Genomic DNA, 14,758 nt, shown 5'->3' with positions numbered 1-14,758 from the left:
AACCTCATGACTAGGGGCAGTAGTTTAGCATCACAATGCATGACATGATGCAATTGAGTTTGAACCCATGTGTTAAGAGTGTGCTGCTGTTGCTGCTGCTGATTAATTAAGGATTCAAGGCATTTCACACAGGCTGCAATTATATCTAGAAAAAAGTTACCTTCAAGGAGTCATGTAAGCCTTGGGGGGGGGGTTGTCCTAAACAAGAGTGACCTTTATTAGATTTAGGACCAAATTTAACTTTTCTGCTACAATATTAAACAATGAATATAAGTAACCAAGTGTCTTGGTGTGATAATATTTGTAAATAGGAAGGAACCAGAGAACGAGGAGGGGCATTCAGACTAGGCTGGTTAGCCATGAAAAGCTGTTAGGAAAAAAAAAAAAAGCTGATGGAAGATGTGGGAGGGAAGGAAAAAGTATATTCTATTTATCTCTGTCATCTTCTTGAATTGAATTTATGCAATCCTTTAATTAAATAGTTTAGTCATTATTTGGTATTTTTATTCCCTTTTTTTACTAGATAAGAACTCGCTCCCAGCTGCGAATCGCAGGACTTTTTCCTTCAGCCTATTGGTGTGGACAAGCTCTGGTGGATATGCCCCTGCATTGCATTCTACTTCTTTTAGTTCTTTGGCCATGGTTTTTAAGAATAGGAGATACAAACGCTCACTTTATACCCAGCTTGATTTCCTGCTTGGTAATTGAATTTCATTCATTTTTAACATGTGATTTTCTCTCAGGTTTACATTTATAATTTTTAATGACAAGCATTCATGTCTACCTTTTTATAATAATCAGAATACAGGTAGTCCTCAATTTACAACAGCTCATTTAGTGACCATTCAAAGTTACAACAGCACTGAAAAAAGTGACTTAGGGCAATTTTTCACACTTACGACTATGCAGCATCCCCATGGTTACATGATCAAAATTCAGATACTTGGCAACTGATTCATATTTATGACGGTTGCAGTGTCTCGGGGTCATGTGATTGCCTTTTGCAACCTCCTGACAAGCAAAGTCAGTGGGGAAGCCAGATTCACTTAAGAACTCTCACACTAATTTAATAACTGCAGTAATTCATTTAACAACTCTGGCAAGAAAGGTCATAAAATGGGGCAAAAGTCATTTAACAAATATTTCACTTAGCAACAGAAATTTGAGACTCAGTTGCGGTTGTAAGTTGAGGACTACTTGTAAGTCCTTCTACAGACCTTAAATGGCAGGAATATGTCTTTGATCATCAACTGTCTGAAAAAGCCAACAATGAACTAGCAATAAATTGGCAGTAAACTGAAAGAAGAACTTTGTCCCCATTCATCACCTTTAGAAGACAGTTGTGGTTAGTGGCCAGTGGGGTTTGTAGGGGGCGTTATTTAGACACATTGCCATAGTCTTATTCAAACTGCCTACCATGAGCAAGAAAGATAAGAACAAATATAAGTAGTCCTCAACTTACGATTACAATCGGGACAGCGACAGCAATGCAATCGTTAAGAGAGACATTACATGACTGGACCCAATTTTACAACTATTTTACCATGGCTGTTAAATGAATCACATGCTCATTAAGTGAATCTGCTAGTAATTGACTTAATTAATTGACTTTGCTTGTAGAAGCTGGCTGGGAAAGTTCCAAATCATACTCATGTTACTGCAGGATATGCAATCATTGTAAATATGAGTTGACTGTCAAGCATCCAAATTGCAATTGTATGACTGTGCGGTGGGGTGAAGGTTGTAAATTTGAGGGTGGATATAAGTCACTTTTTCTGAGGCCATTGTTAAATGGATGGTCATATTTATTTTATTTTTATTTTTATTCCATTTATATCCCGCCCTTCTCCGAAGACTCAGGGCGGCTTACAAGCTTAGCAGTTGAGGATTACCTGTGAGGAAAGCAAAAATAAACTGAATTGGTCGAAGATATATTACATCATACCTACCAAACCATCTCATATAATGAGGAAAAAATAGTAGGGAATATAAAATATTGCAAACATATTGCCAGGCATTAGGCATAGCTTTCACAGAAAAAAAGGGAAATACATTGATTAAAAATAGTATACATTAATGGACCTTTAATTTACAGTAAGAAGGGACACGGTGGCTCAGTGGGTTAGGACGCTGAGCTTGTCGATCAGAAGGTCGGCAGTTTGGTGGGTTGAATCCCAAGTGCCACATAACAGAGTGAGCGCGTGTTACTTGTCCCAGCTTCTGCCAACCTAGCAGTTCGAAAGCACGTAAAAATGCAAGTAGCAAAATAGGGACCACTACGGTGGGAAGGTAACAGCATTCCGTGCACCTTTGGTGTCTAGTCATGCCAGCCACATGACCACGGAGACATCCTTGGACAAGCGCTGGCTCTTTGGCTTTGAAATGGAGATGAGCACCGGCCCCTAGAGTTGGAAATGACTAGCACGCATGTGCGGGGGAACCTTTACCTTTTACCTAATTTACAGTAGCAATTCCTAAGATCACTTTTTTACTTTGCTGCTGTTCTTGTCCTTCATAATGCAAAGATTTTGACATTCTTTCTTTCAAGGGTATGGATGTTCTATGGCTGTAAGGTTTCAAGATTGATGACCAAAGCTTTTCAATGTACACATCTGGATAAATTGTCACAAACTGCTTTGCAATAAGTTAATTTCACTCAAATTCACTAGCTAAAATACTTGCTATGTGTAAATAGGTTCCTTGTAGTTAAAGCATTGTATGAAATTATTATAAAAGAGAGTTTGGTGTAGTGACTCATGCTGGAAATTAGGATACCCTGAGTTCTAGTTCTGCTTTAAGCAAAAGCTAGCTGGATGATCTTGTGTCAGTCACTTTCTCTCAGCCCTGAGGAGGCGGCAATGGTAAAGCACTGTAGGGGTCTCTAAGAATCAAATATAATTGAACAGAATAAAAAACATTTTTATAAGCTATTAGAATGAAGGAGACATTTCTACTTTCTCGGTAAGACATTAGCCAATTATTAATACAGAGCTTTCTTTTGAGCAGGTGGCATTTTTCCTCGGCTACAGTATATCGATTGTTTTATTCCTATACATAATTGCCTTCGTATTTCGCAAAAAAAAGCATACTGCCAGTTTTTGGTCAGTCATCTCTATTTTAGTAAGTATATCCTCAATGTATCCATATGCAAGGGGCCTCTTCTTAACAAGGGATGGTTGAAAGCAGCCTGATGTATTCTTGGTTAACAACTATGTGATCTGGAAGACTCTGTGGTCTCACTGCTGGCCAGAAAGGCTCTGGCTAGGAGAACTTACTGGAAGATGCAAGCTGTCTTTCAAAAGCGCTTCTGGGCTTTAAAAGAAGGTTAAGCATTGCACCATTATGTTGCTACTTCTCACCATGTACCCGGCATGTAGGTGCAACATCTGTTTCCTAGGGAGAAAGATTAGTTTTGTGGGACAGAATTTTTGCTCTTTTGTGCATGCTGGTTATAGACAGACAGGGAAATAGCCTTAAAGCAAACATTAAGAATCTTGTACAAATAAGGACAGCAGGACAGAAGTGTTCCTTAAGTTGCGGGAAGGAGACTGTATTAAGAAGAGACTTAGGCTGATCCCTCCCTGTCTCCTTGGGGTGTAAGAAAGAGGGGAGAAAAAGCACACTCAGACTTGGAAGATTCTGTAACTATAGCCAATTTCAATAATTTCTATAGAATTAACTTCCTGATCCAATATCACTTGCATGGCTTACTTTGGGGGAGGATTTTGCTTTCCTCTTAGCACTACATTTATTGGATATACATGCCTCTTAATATCATTGTAAGGGACGTGGTGGCTCAGTGGGTTAGGACGCTGAGCTTGTCGATCAGAAGGTCAGCAGTTTGGTGGGTCGAATCCCGAGTGCTGCATAATAGAGTGAGCGCCTGTTACTCGTCCCAGCTTCTGCCAACCTAGCAGTTCGAAAGCACGGAAAAATGCAATTAGAAAAATAGGGACCACTACGGTGGGAAGGTAACCTTGTTCCGTGCACCTTTGGTGTCTAGTCATGCCGGCCACATGACCACGGAGACGTCCTTGGACAAGCGCTGGCTCTTCGGCTTTGAAACAGAGATGAGCACCGGCCCCTAGAGTCGGAAACAACTAGCTCGCATGTGCGGGGGAACCTTTACCCTTTACCTAATTTACAGTAGCATTTCATAAGATCACTTTTTTACTTTGCTACTGTTCTTGTCCTTCATAATGCAAAGATTTTGACATTTTTTCTTTCAAGGGTATGGATGTTCTATGGCTGTAAGTTTTCAAGGTTGATGACCAAAGCTTTGCAATGTACACATCTGGATAAATTGTCACAAACTGCTTTATAATAAGTTAATTTCACTCAAATTCACTAGGAAGATAAATTTCAGGAAGATAAATTTCAAGGATGAGCAAGATAGTGTTGCTCTTGAGATTTAAGCTGTCCCAGCACCTTCTGTCTGGTTCTTGGCATCCCTGAGCTGATACGAGCAAGTAAATTGTGGTGGGGTGGGAATTAAGCAGGAAATTACTTGATAACTGAATAAGTGTTCATTGCCATGTTTCATCTACTTAAGTTGTTTGAGCTTCCCACAGTGATTCAGTTAGAAATACGTTGTATTATTCAATGGTGAAAAAAATAAGGTTAGTAAATCTCATTTTCCCCAGCAGGTTTAATTATAAAAGCAAAAAGAAGGGAGGGAAACATGAGGAGGAGAAAAGCAGTCTCTGCTTCATGGATAGCAATGATCAAATGTAAAAGGGTAGTTTAATTGAACTCGCCATATAAAGTTAAGTCAGAGGTTACAAAAATTGGGTAAAGTAATTTCATTTGTTAAAAAATATTAAAATAATTTCTTCTTTCATTTTAGGTCATGCTGCTTTTGTTCATAATAAGTAATTTCATGACAATTACAGAGTACTACATAAGACACCTGTTGGGTTTTTTTCTTCCTATGTTTCCAGTTACGACTTTTATATTTTCTTTTACAGTTGTAAGTGTAATATTATTTATTATCTCTTAGCCTGTTCTTATGAAAATTGGAGCTGAGCATAAACAGTTTTTCATTCACCCAGTTTGTATAGGGAATAATTGGGTAAAAATGTTCTCTGAATTTTTCCCAAGAACCAACAATTCCTCAAGGGCAGGTATGCTTCTTCCCTGTGACACTCCAAAACTGGGGATTTCACTAAAATCCATTTTTCCTTCAAATGAATTCAGTTTGAAAAGACTGAGTGGTAGAAAAATAAATCAGGAGAATTTCTCTACTCAGTATTAATAAAAATGCACTTTTGCAGTGAACATGAAATAGGTTCAGCTATTTCAGCTTTTATGGTACACTGGATATAAATTCTATACACTTCTGTTAACTCACAGGTTTTTGAGATATAAAAAAATCAAATCAAGATAAATCACTTCAGAATTTTTCCACCTTTGATATAACATATGGGCTATGCCAGGGCTCTTCAAACTTGGCCCTTTTATGACTTGTGGACTTCAGCTCCCAGAATTCCTCAACCAGCGTGCCTGGCTGAGGAATTCTGGGAATTGAAGTCCACAAGTCATAAAAGGGCCAAGTTTGAAGAGCCCTGGGCTATACAATTCAATTGGAAAATGAACTGAAATATCTTAGGAGGAAAACAAACCATACAGTAACATAATTGCATAAGTATGCACACCCTCTTATAGGTAGGAATGTAGCTGTGTTCAGAATTAACCAATCACATTAAAACTGATATTAAATTGTATCAGTACACACCTGCCATCAATTAAAGTAACTCTGATCAAGCCCATTTAAAGTTCAGCTGTGTTAATAGGATTTTCCTGACTTTTACTCAATTGCCTCTTACAGCAAAAGCCATGGTCTGCAGACAGCTTACAAGGCATCAAAGGCATTTCATTTTTGGAAGGTATCAGGCAGAAGGGTACAAAACAATCTCTAAAGCAGGGGTCAAATGGCCAGCCCGCGGGCCGGATGCATCATAGCCACACCGTGCTCACCCCATTGCTGACAATGGCAAAAAAGTTGCAATATGTTGCGACACGTCACATGATGTTGAGAGTTTGACACCCCTGCTCTAAAGTATTAGATATACCATGGAGCACAATGAAGGCAGTCATCAATAAATGGAGAAAATATAGTTCAATGACATCACCAAGAACTGGATGTCCCTCCATAATTGATGCAAGACATGTCATATTGATAGGCTTCTATCCCAAAAGACTGAATGCTGTCATAAAATCAAAAGGGATTTCAACAAAATATCAGTTTAAGGGTGTGTACAATTATGCAACCATGCTATTCTAAGCTTTTTATTTAGGTTTTGCCCCTTTTATGACCTTTCTTCCCACAGTTAAATCAGTCATTGCAGTTGTTATGTTAGTAACTTGGTTGTTAAGTGAATCTGGCTTCCCCATTGACTTTGTTTGTCAGAAGGTAGCAAAAGGTGATTGCACGTCCATGGGACACTTCAACTCTCATAAATACATGCCATTTGCCAAGTGTCCAAATTCTGACTGAACACAGGAATGCTGCAACAGTCATATTAAAAATGGTCTTGTCACCTTTTTCAATGCTGTGTAACTTCAAACTGTCACCAAACAAATGGTTGTAAGTTGAGGATTTATCTATAAAGTAGTCCAATGACCAAGTAAAGCTGCTCCACTTTCCTGCCTAAAATTTTGTGAGCTTCCCTGTAGTTGTCCCCTAGGAATATAAAAGGGGTAGGAAGTAGTTAGTTAGCTCTAGCAGAAACATTTTCTTTTTTTTCTGGGACCCATGTGTTAATTGGTTTCTTTTGCCTCACTGGCTGCAGGCCAGTGGACAACCAGACCAAGCAATGTCATAAGCAATGTCAAGCTTAAATGGTTATCAACTTCAGTCACAATCCTATTTGCTTAAGTCTATGTAAAGCATGGGTTGGAAAGTCCAGAAAAATGGGGCAATGTCAGTATAACAGAGATGGGAGACTTGGGCCCTATCTGACCAAACACCTCAAGTCCCAGACTTAGTTCTGAGTTCTGCTATGGTTTTATTGATTCCCAAAGTAAGCATATCATATCAGGTCTTGATTAATTTGCCTTTGCAGGATGGATGCAAATCTATTGCTCAGGGTCAGATGAATCCAGGAGTACATAAAAAGAGAATTAGAAAGAACTAATTTTACAAAAGATTTACAAAAATTACAAAAACTAATTTTACAAAAGTTCTGTCACTGGTTCTTGTCTGAACTAATAAACAGATTGTCTTTATGGAGTCTAGATCATACAGCACTGGAAAGTTGTTTGGATTTTTTTTATCTGTGTACTGGCTGGAGGAAACTGATTTTACAAAATAAGGAAAGCTACCCTTCCATCTCCCCCACAAAGGAATCCTAAAATTATAAATAGCTTCACCTATTTTAGAAATTGATTTTATAGTATCCAAACTATCTTCTGTTTTAACTATTATTTTATGGGCACTTAAACTATACTGTATTATTTAAAGTCCAATTTTACTGTATCTTCCTATCATTCCATTCTGTATCTCTAATATATTTTATTTCTTTTTATTTTCATCTTTATACTGTATATCACTATAGTCACTTTTTATAAAGCTTTTTTTTTCTCCAGAAAAAAAAATGTCCTGTTTTTTTCTCTCTGTGTCTTTTTTAGTTTGTTTTCTATTTCTGTTTGGACAAAATGTCTTAACTTTTTTCTTCTCGTTTATTCCCAGCTGGGTTTCTTGACTCTTCTCCTCTTCCAAATTTTGGCTCAGTCTGAGGGAAACAGCTGGAAGACATTTTCCCTCAGACTAGGCCAGAGGGAAGGAATTCAGTGCCTCTCTCTCTCTGTCTCTGGTTTTCCCGGCTGCTGCCTCCTTTTCCTTGCCCCTTTCTCTGCCTACACTTGCGCTATTCAACTCATAGACTCTTTGCTTTTCTTCCTGGGTTTTGGGAATAAGCTGAGTCTGTTTATGGAGAGGCTTCGGATTCCAGAGCTCCCAGACTGCCACCTTGCTCCCTGCCCCAACCCTCATTTGACTGGCAGCTGCTGAGGAAGTGTTCAGAAGTTTGGGGGAAGGGAAGCACAGGGATTTAGAATTAAGAATTTGCTCAGGCAGTCCGCCCTTGTTTGGATGAGATAGAAATGCGGAAAATACATAACTGTCCTTTTTAAAAATTCCTTCTGCTGTGTTAATAGATTCTGGGAGGCTTTTATATTGATGAAGATGATACTTCAAATGAGACACAGCTCTTTATATCTACTTTCATGGTGAGAACAATGTATTTATTTATAGTACCGGGGGCCATGTTCATATATATACATGGAGCTTCAATGGAATGGTTTTTGTTTAACTATTGTTGGGAATAGATTTTGCATTATTTCTTTAACTGTGCTGAGGCATGAGGAAAATAATAATATTCATTCTGAGAGCTAGCTAGGGCAGGGGTAGGCAACCTCGGCTATGCTGACTCAGGAATTCTGGGAGTTGAAGTCCATGAGTCATAAAAGAGCCAAGGTTGCCTATCCCTGAGCTAGGGTGAGGGCTTGTCCCAAACCACAAAATTTCGCCTGTGAGTTCCCTCAAAACACACCCACCCACATGTAGAGAACTGATGTGAGATGGTGGTAGAGCCTTTTGGCCTAGACCTCAGTGTATGGCCATGGCACAAGCAAAGGCAGTCATTAATACCATATACTGCCTACCTTTTAAGTGACACCACAGGTACAGTGTGATAGCAAACAGATCTGCTTTCTGCAGGTTGCAGGGAATTATTATCGTGAGAATTATTATTGTTCCTGAGAAGGTGAATATGCCTGAATATCTTATATCTGAAAGAATGAATGAACTTGTGAGGAGTCTGGAGAGCAGAATTTGGAGAAGAATGGAACAAGTGCCATTTACTGCTTTCATTTTCATGTCCATGGCCAACAGAGAAGGAGAACATCTTCCAAAGAGATGGTCCAAAAACTCCTTTTTACTTAGCAATCAGGCTGTGATCCCACAAAAAACTTCTTACTTTTAAGTCATTTTCTACACAGTCCCCTCTATCTGTGGAGAATGATTCCATGGATAGGTCGTTGCTTATTGTTTACCTTCTATAGAGGATCAACAGCAATGGAGAAGTGAAATGGACTTGATTTCCCAGGACATGCTTTCAGTGCTCAAAGATTTTTTAATTCTGTATTGAGTACAGCAAACTGGATATAAAACCAAACTCACCACTGTATTGTGAAGCTACATTGATCATGCCTTTATATTTATTTCATTTCTCAATGAAATTGCTGAACTATTTGCTTTATAAGTTTGATCCTGCGATTGTGCTAAGATGTAAATTAAAAACTTTGCATGTTAATGTCTTACTTTCAAAAAATGCATGTGATTGTGTTCAAGCCATTTTAATGAAACAGTTGTAAGTTATGACTCTGGTGGAGAGAACCATAGTTTGGACAGAAGCATAATGTGAATTGAGGCTTATTCTGATTCCTGCTGAACCAATCAGAACATTGTTCTGTATAATCTGTATAACTATACTGCGGGATGTATGATTGTATTTTTGCTTCTATTTAGCCCTACTTGCAGGGTATAATCCTCATATTTTTACTGCGTTATCTGGTGATGAAATATGACCAGACTGTTATGAGAAGGGATCCCATTTTTAGGTTTGTATATTGTAATATGCATACAGTATGTTTTATGTGTGTGTCTTAGTTGAATGAAAGCACTTATATTAATTGATTGTTTGATTACATGCCATCAAGTTGGAATCAACTCTTGGTAAACACATGACAGTCTTTCCTAACCTTGTCCTTCATGCTTTCTAATGCTACATCCATCTCTACTATCATTGAATCCATCCATCTTGCTACTGGTTGTACTCTATTTATATTTCCTTAGAACAACTATCTCTCCCAAGTCCTTGGGAAGATTCAATAGATGGATAAAAATGCCAAATCCAAGATAAATATCTAACTAATTGTGCAATCAATCATAACAATTTGTATTTGGACCATACTTTAGGTTATGTTTGGACCATCCATTGGTCATGTTTGGTGTGGTTGAACCTACAGTGCTTAAGCCACCACCAGCATAGCTCCTGATGTTACTGAAGCACGCAAACCCCTTAATATGGCAAAAGATGCACAGCAAAAAATAAGAATTGACTATTACTAATTACTAATTAAGAAAATTACTAATATTTTGTATATTTATTTTATGCAATCCCAGAAAAAAAATCCCAGGTCTGATGACACAGTACAGCAGGATTTGAGGGGGGAATCTAAGTGATACCTCTCATTCATGTTATGAATAAAATAATATTTTTACATATAATATAGAAATACTGTATGTATTACTGTTTGTATAGTCATTTTGCTGAGGGATTTTTCCAATCACTTCTCATTTAATCTCAACGTGGTTCAGAAGTTCTGAACCTTTTGCCACTTTCCTAAATGTGATAGTAACGGTATACTTTATTGATTAGTCAATTGACCATAGCAAAGCCTTCCTAATTGAAATTACCATTTATCCTTTGATATATAATCACTTGAGATCTTTTGTTATATCTTTGATATCTAGGATTTCTCCACAGAGAAAAAGAACCCATCAGAATCCTGAAGAGCTCAGCCAAGCAGATGACAAAGATGTCCTTGATGAAAGGACAAGAGCTCAGAGTGCACTGGCTTCTCTCAATGAAGAAGAGGTAAACTAGCACTGGCTTTTCTTATTTTGTGGGAGGAAAAAAGTATAAAGGTATTTAGTAAGATTATGCATCGTGTTTTATTTCCTTCCTTCATGCACATCATGCATCCTCTGAAGCACGGTCCTTCGCCCTCTACTAAGGTGATTTATACCTTGACAATGGGCATAAGCTGAATCTCCACAAAAGAGATGAGTTGCTTTTGACTTGTGCTAGTGTTTGATGATGAAAGATTCCAATTCTTAGAATGGAGAGGTGTTGGCGGAGACCAAAAATCTTTTTACATAATTAATGTGCAACCCAATCCTCCAGGAAACTAGCATCAAGAAGCAACAAGCAGCTACTTAATGAAACCAAATGCCATTTACATCGGGGAGGACTGTGTAGAGAGAGATTCCTCCTTTAAATTTCTGGGAGTCTACCTCTGTGAAGATCTGACCTGGAAAGATAAAACAACCCAGGTGGCTAGAAAGGCCCAACAGAGGCTTCACTTTCTTAGGATCTTGGGGAAGAACAGGGTAGAACAACAGCTAATGACCCTCTTTTACCGGTCTACTATAGAGAGCATCCTCTCGTTTGGTATTGTGGTTTGGTATGCTGGTCTGATAGCTGCGGACAGGAAAGTATTACAGAGGGTAGTGAGCACAGCACAAGACATTGTGGGCTGTTCCCTGACACCACTGGATGACATCGCCAGGGCTCGTTGCCTTGGAAGAGTGAGGAAGATTCTCAGGCATGACTCACACCCTGGACGGTATCTCTTTACTCTCCTACCATCCGGTAGGAGATACAGGAATATAGCCAGCCGTACCAACAGGCTGAAAAATAGCTTTTATCCGTGGGCTGTTAGGCTTTTAAATGGGACATAATCTTATGCAGAATTGACTTGGGAGGCCGTTGTGTGGTGTAGTTGGTTCACATGGTGTAGTAGGATGGAGGGTTTGTTGTCACTGTGTGTTGGGGGGAGAGAGCACGGGGGGGAGGCTCAGCTAATCTCAATGTACACATGTTGTACTTTGACAATAAAGGTTTATTTATTTATTTATTATTTATAAGAGGAACAACAAGCAGGAGGAGCATTTGAAAGAGATTGCAAAGTAGATGTCATGCCAGAATGTCCAAAAACCATTTAATAAAAATTAAGAAATTTATGGAAGGTTTAAAATAAGTGGGATCTAGGTATTCTCTTTTCTATTGTAAACCATCATGGCTGAGGCACTGACAAAGTTATTGTTGTTCTATTATCTAAGTCAGTTTAAGGAATTATTGTTTAGATAATAGTTTACATATTTTGGCTTTGGTTTCTTCCCCAAGCTTGTTTTAATATAATTGGTGAACATTTCATTATCAAACTAGGTAACATCATCAGCAGGATTTTCTTGTCCTATTCTCCTTACTTCATAAGCATCTTGTGTGCCAGTGTGGTCAGTTGTTTGGAGCTATATTCGAATTCTGAGCAGCTGATTGGTTCTCTTGTTGATTGGCACTTCAAATAGTCTGGTTTCTTACATATCAATATGTTGGATCTAAATAAATATATTTGTTAACTGCTCCTTTGATGGAATAGCAGGTCTCAGTAAGTTTACGCCCATATCTTTGAAATAATAGGAAATATTTGTAGCTCAAGTTTTAGATTTTGGCTGTGATTTGTTCTCCAAGACCATTCAAAGTGTCAATCAACAAGAGAACCAATCAGATAGTCAGAATTCAAATATAGCTCCAAACAACTGACCACACTGGCATACAAGACACTTATGAGCTAAGGAGAATAGGACAAGAAAATCCTGTTGGTGATGTTACCTAGTTTGGTAATAAAATGTGCAGCAATTATATTAAAACAAGGTTGGGAAACAAGCCACAGCCAAAATCTAAAACCCAAGCTACAAATAATTCTTATTATTTCAAAATAGTTCATATAGTTAGATAATGTGGTAAGCAGACAATGGGAAAGATCTATCTGAACATACTGGGAATCTGCTTCCAGCAGAAATAAGTTGAGCTACAATGGTGTACTCTTGATAAGAAGTACCCACTTCTACTTGTTTCTGCAATTTACCAAAAGAGATTGCCTGGTATGACCCATACCTAGATCAACTAAGAGTGCAAAATGGTCATGTGCAGGGCTTTTTTCCTCATAGAACGCTCAGAACGGAGTTCCGGCACCTTTTTTTGGATGGAACCTTGTAGGATAGGCAAGTCAGGTTGTATGACATGTATGAGTTCCGGCACCTTTTTCTTTTACAAAAAAAGCACTGGTCATGTGTATATAGTGTAAGCAATATCTTTTCTCTGCTTAGAAACCAGTTATCATTGTCCATGACTTGCGCAAGGAATACAAACATGGGAAGGCTTGTTCCTCTTGTTTGAAAAAGAAGAAGGAAGAAAAAAAAGTGGCTACCAGAAACGTCTCCTTTTGTGTTAAAAAAGGTTTGATTGGAATGAACAATATTCTTTACTCAGTCTCTATTATAAAATCTATTATAGTCATTGATAAGCAAAAATTAAGTAAGAGAAGCATTGTGGGGTTTGAAACACTGAGAGCCAAATTAAGACAGTAATGTTCAGTAATTCACCAAGCAAATGATCTGTAAGGGTAGATTAAATGTGATCAGATTCTATTATTGAACTACAGAATTGAGTTAAGCTGTTATCAGATTAAGGTCAAACAATACACCTTTTCTCAGTCCCCACTTTGGGGTGATGATTGAGGACAAGAGTATTCTGTGAAGAAATCACACAGCAGACAATAAGGCTACTGTGGGACCTGATGAACTTTGGTTTCCTTTGCTGCAGTGTGTGAGGATACTTAATGCCCATCCATACCAAGAAAACACAAAATTCGTTTTTAATGCAAACTTAACAAAAAGAATATAATTAGTCCTTGACTTACGACCACAATTTCTGTTGCTAAGTGAGACACTTAAATAAGTTTTGCCCCTTTCTTGCCATAATTGGTAAGCGAATCACTGCAGTTGTTAAGATAGTATCATGGTTGTAAAGTGGATTTGGCTTCCCCTTTGACTTTGCTTGTTGCAAAAGGTGATCACATGACCCTGAGAAACAATAATTGTCATAAATTTGATCCAATTGCCAGGCATATGAATTTTGATCACATGACCATGGGGATGCTGTAATAGTCAGAAGTGTGAAAAATGATCATAAGTCACTTTTTTCAGTGCCATTGTAACTTTGAATAATCACTGAAAGAATGGATGTAAGTTGAGGACACTTGTAATAAGTACTCCAAAAAGGAAAACAAGAAAATAATGCACTTTATAGCAATTACAGTAGCAAGCTTTAATAGGACACACCAATTTCTCATTTCTAAGCCTTAGGTTTCAAAACACAATCCCACAGCAACATACACATATTTTTACCTATTTTAGAACAGAGCTGGGGTGGTGAAATTCTGATTTTTTGCTACTTACTTCTCAACAATCCTAACTGACTTATCATATCTGACTGATATGTTAAAGAGAATAAGCTTAAAATAAAAGAAATTTAACCAGAACAAAAATTCTGAATATCTTTCCTTTTATTTTCTTTCTTATAATATAGTAGTGTGCATGTAGTTGGAAGCAAGACTTGTTTTGTTAAAGGTATAATCTATGTGGTATGTAGGTGAGACCTCATATAAGCAATAGACTTTTCTTTTTCATTCATTCCTCCTCCTGGATAGTTTCCTCATTCTTTACAACAGGATGTGGAATGAATTGTATAGGTTGAGGATGCAGTGAGAGGCTACAACTCACTGTCAGAGGAGAACAGACTAATTCTGGAACAGAGTTCTTTTCCAGTGATGTATATGAGTACTGTATCTCTTTGATACAGATTTTATTGATTCATATTACGAATACAACTCAAGAAAATTAACCAAGGAACTTCAATACTCATTAAATAAATAATGTACTAAGTCTTTATTGATTAGCACTTGGGCCATATCAAAGTGCAAAGTTCCAGCAACAAATTGTTACTAAAATTTGATAAAGGCAATTTAAAATGGAATTTGATAAAATACAATTTAAAATGGAATTAAAATAAAATACAATTTAAGATGAAATAGTAATAAAATACAATCTAAAATGAAATTGTAATAATGT

General features: G+C 37.7%; 1 protein-coding gene across 1 annotated transcript in view; it reads left to right on the top strand.

The window, feature by feature from the left end:
* Window positions 1-14,758, top strand: part of LOC310634880 (ABC-type organic anion transporter ABCA8-like) — a 71,506-nt gene that overhangs the window by 41,547 nt on the left and 15,201 nt on the right. The window contains exons 22-28 of the mRNA XM_083353418.1: window positions 524-700; window positions 3,007-3,120; window positions 4,847-4,969; window positions 8,158-8,229; window positions 9,530-9,621; window positions 10,538-10,661; window positions 12,956-13,085. Coding sequence (XP_083209544.1) covers window positions 524-700; window positions 3,007-3,120; window positions 4,847-4,969; window positions 8,158-8,229; window positions 9,530-9,621; window positions 10,538-10,661; window positions 12,956-13,085 — 832 coding nt within the window. The remainder of the gene's footprint in view (window positions 1-523; window positions 701-3,006; window positions 3,121-4,846; window positions 4,970-8,157; window positions 8,230-9,529; window positions 9,622-10,537; window positions 10,662-12,955; window positions 13,086-14,758) is intronic.

Source organism: Vipera ursinii (assembly GCF_947247035.1).
Source record: "Vipera ursinii genome assembly, chromosome: 2".
Lineage (NCBI taxonomy): Eukaryota > Metazoa > Chordata > Lepidosauria > Squamata > Viperidae > Vipera > Vipera ursinii.
Note: the sequence above shows the minus strand (reverse complement) of the source record. Positions and strands in the feature narration are given on the sequence as shown.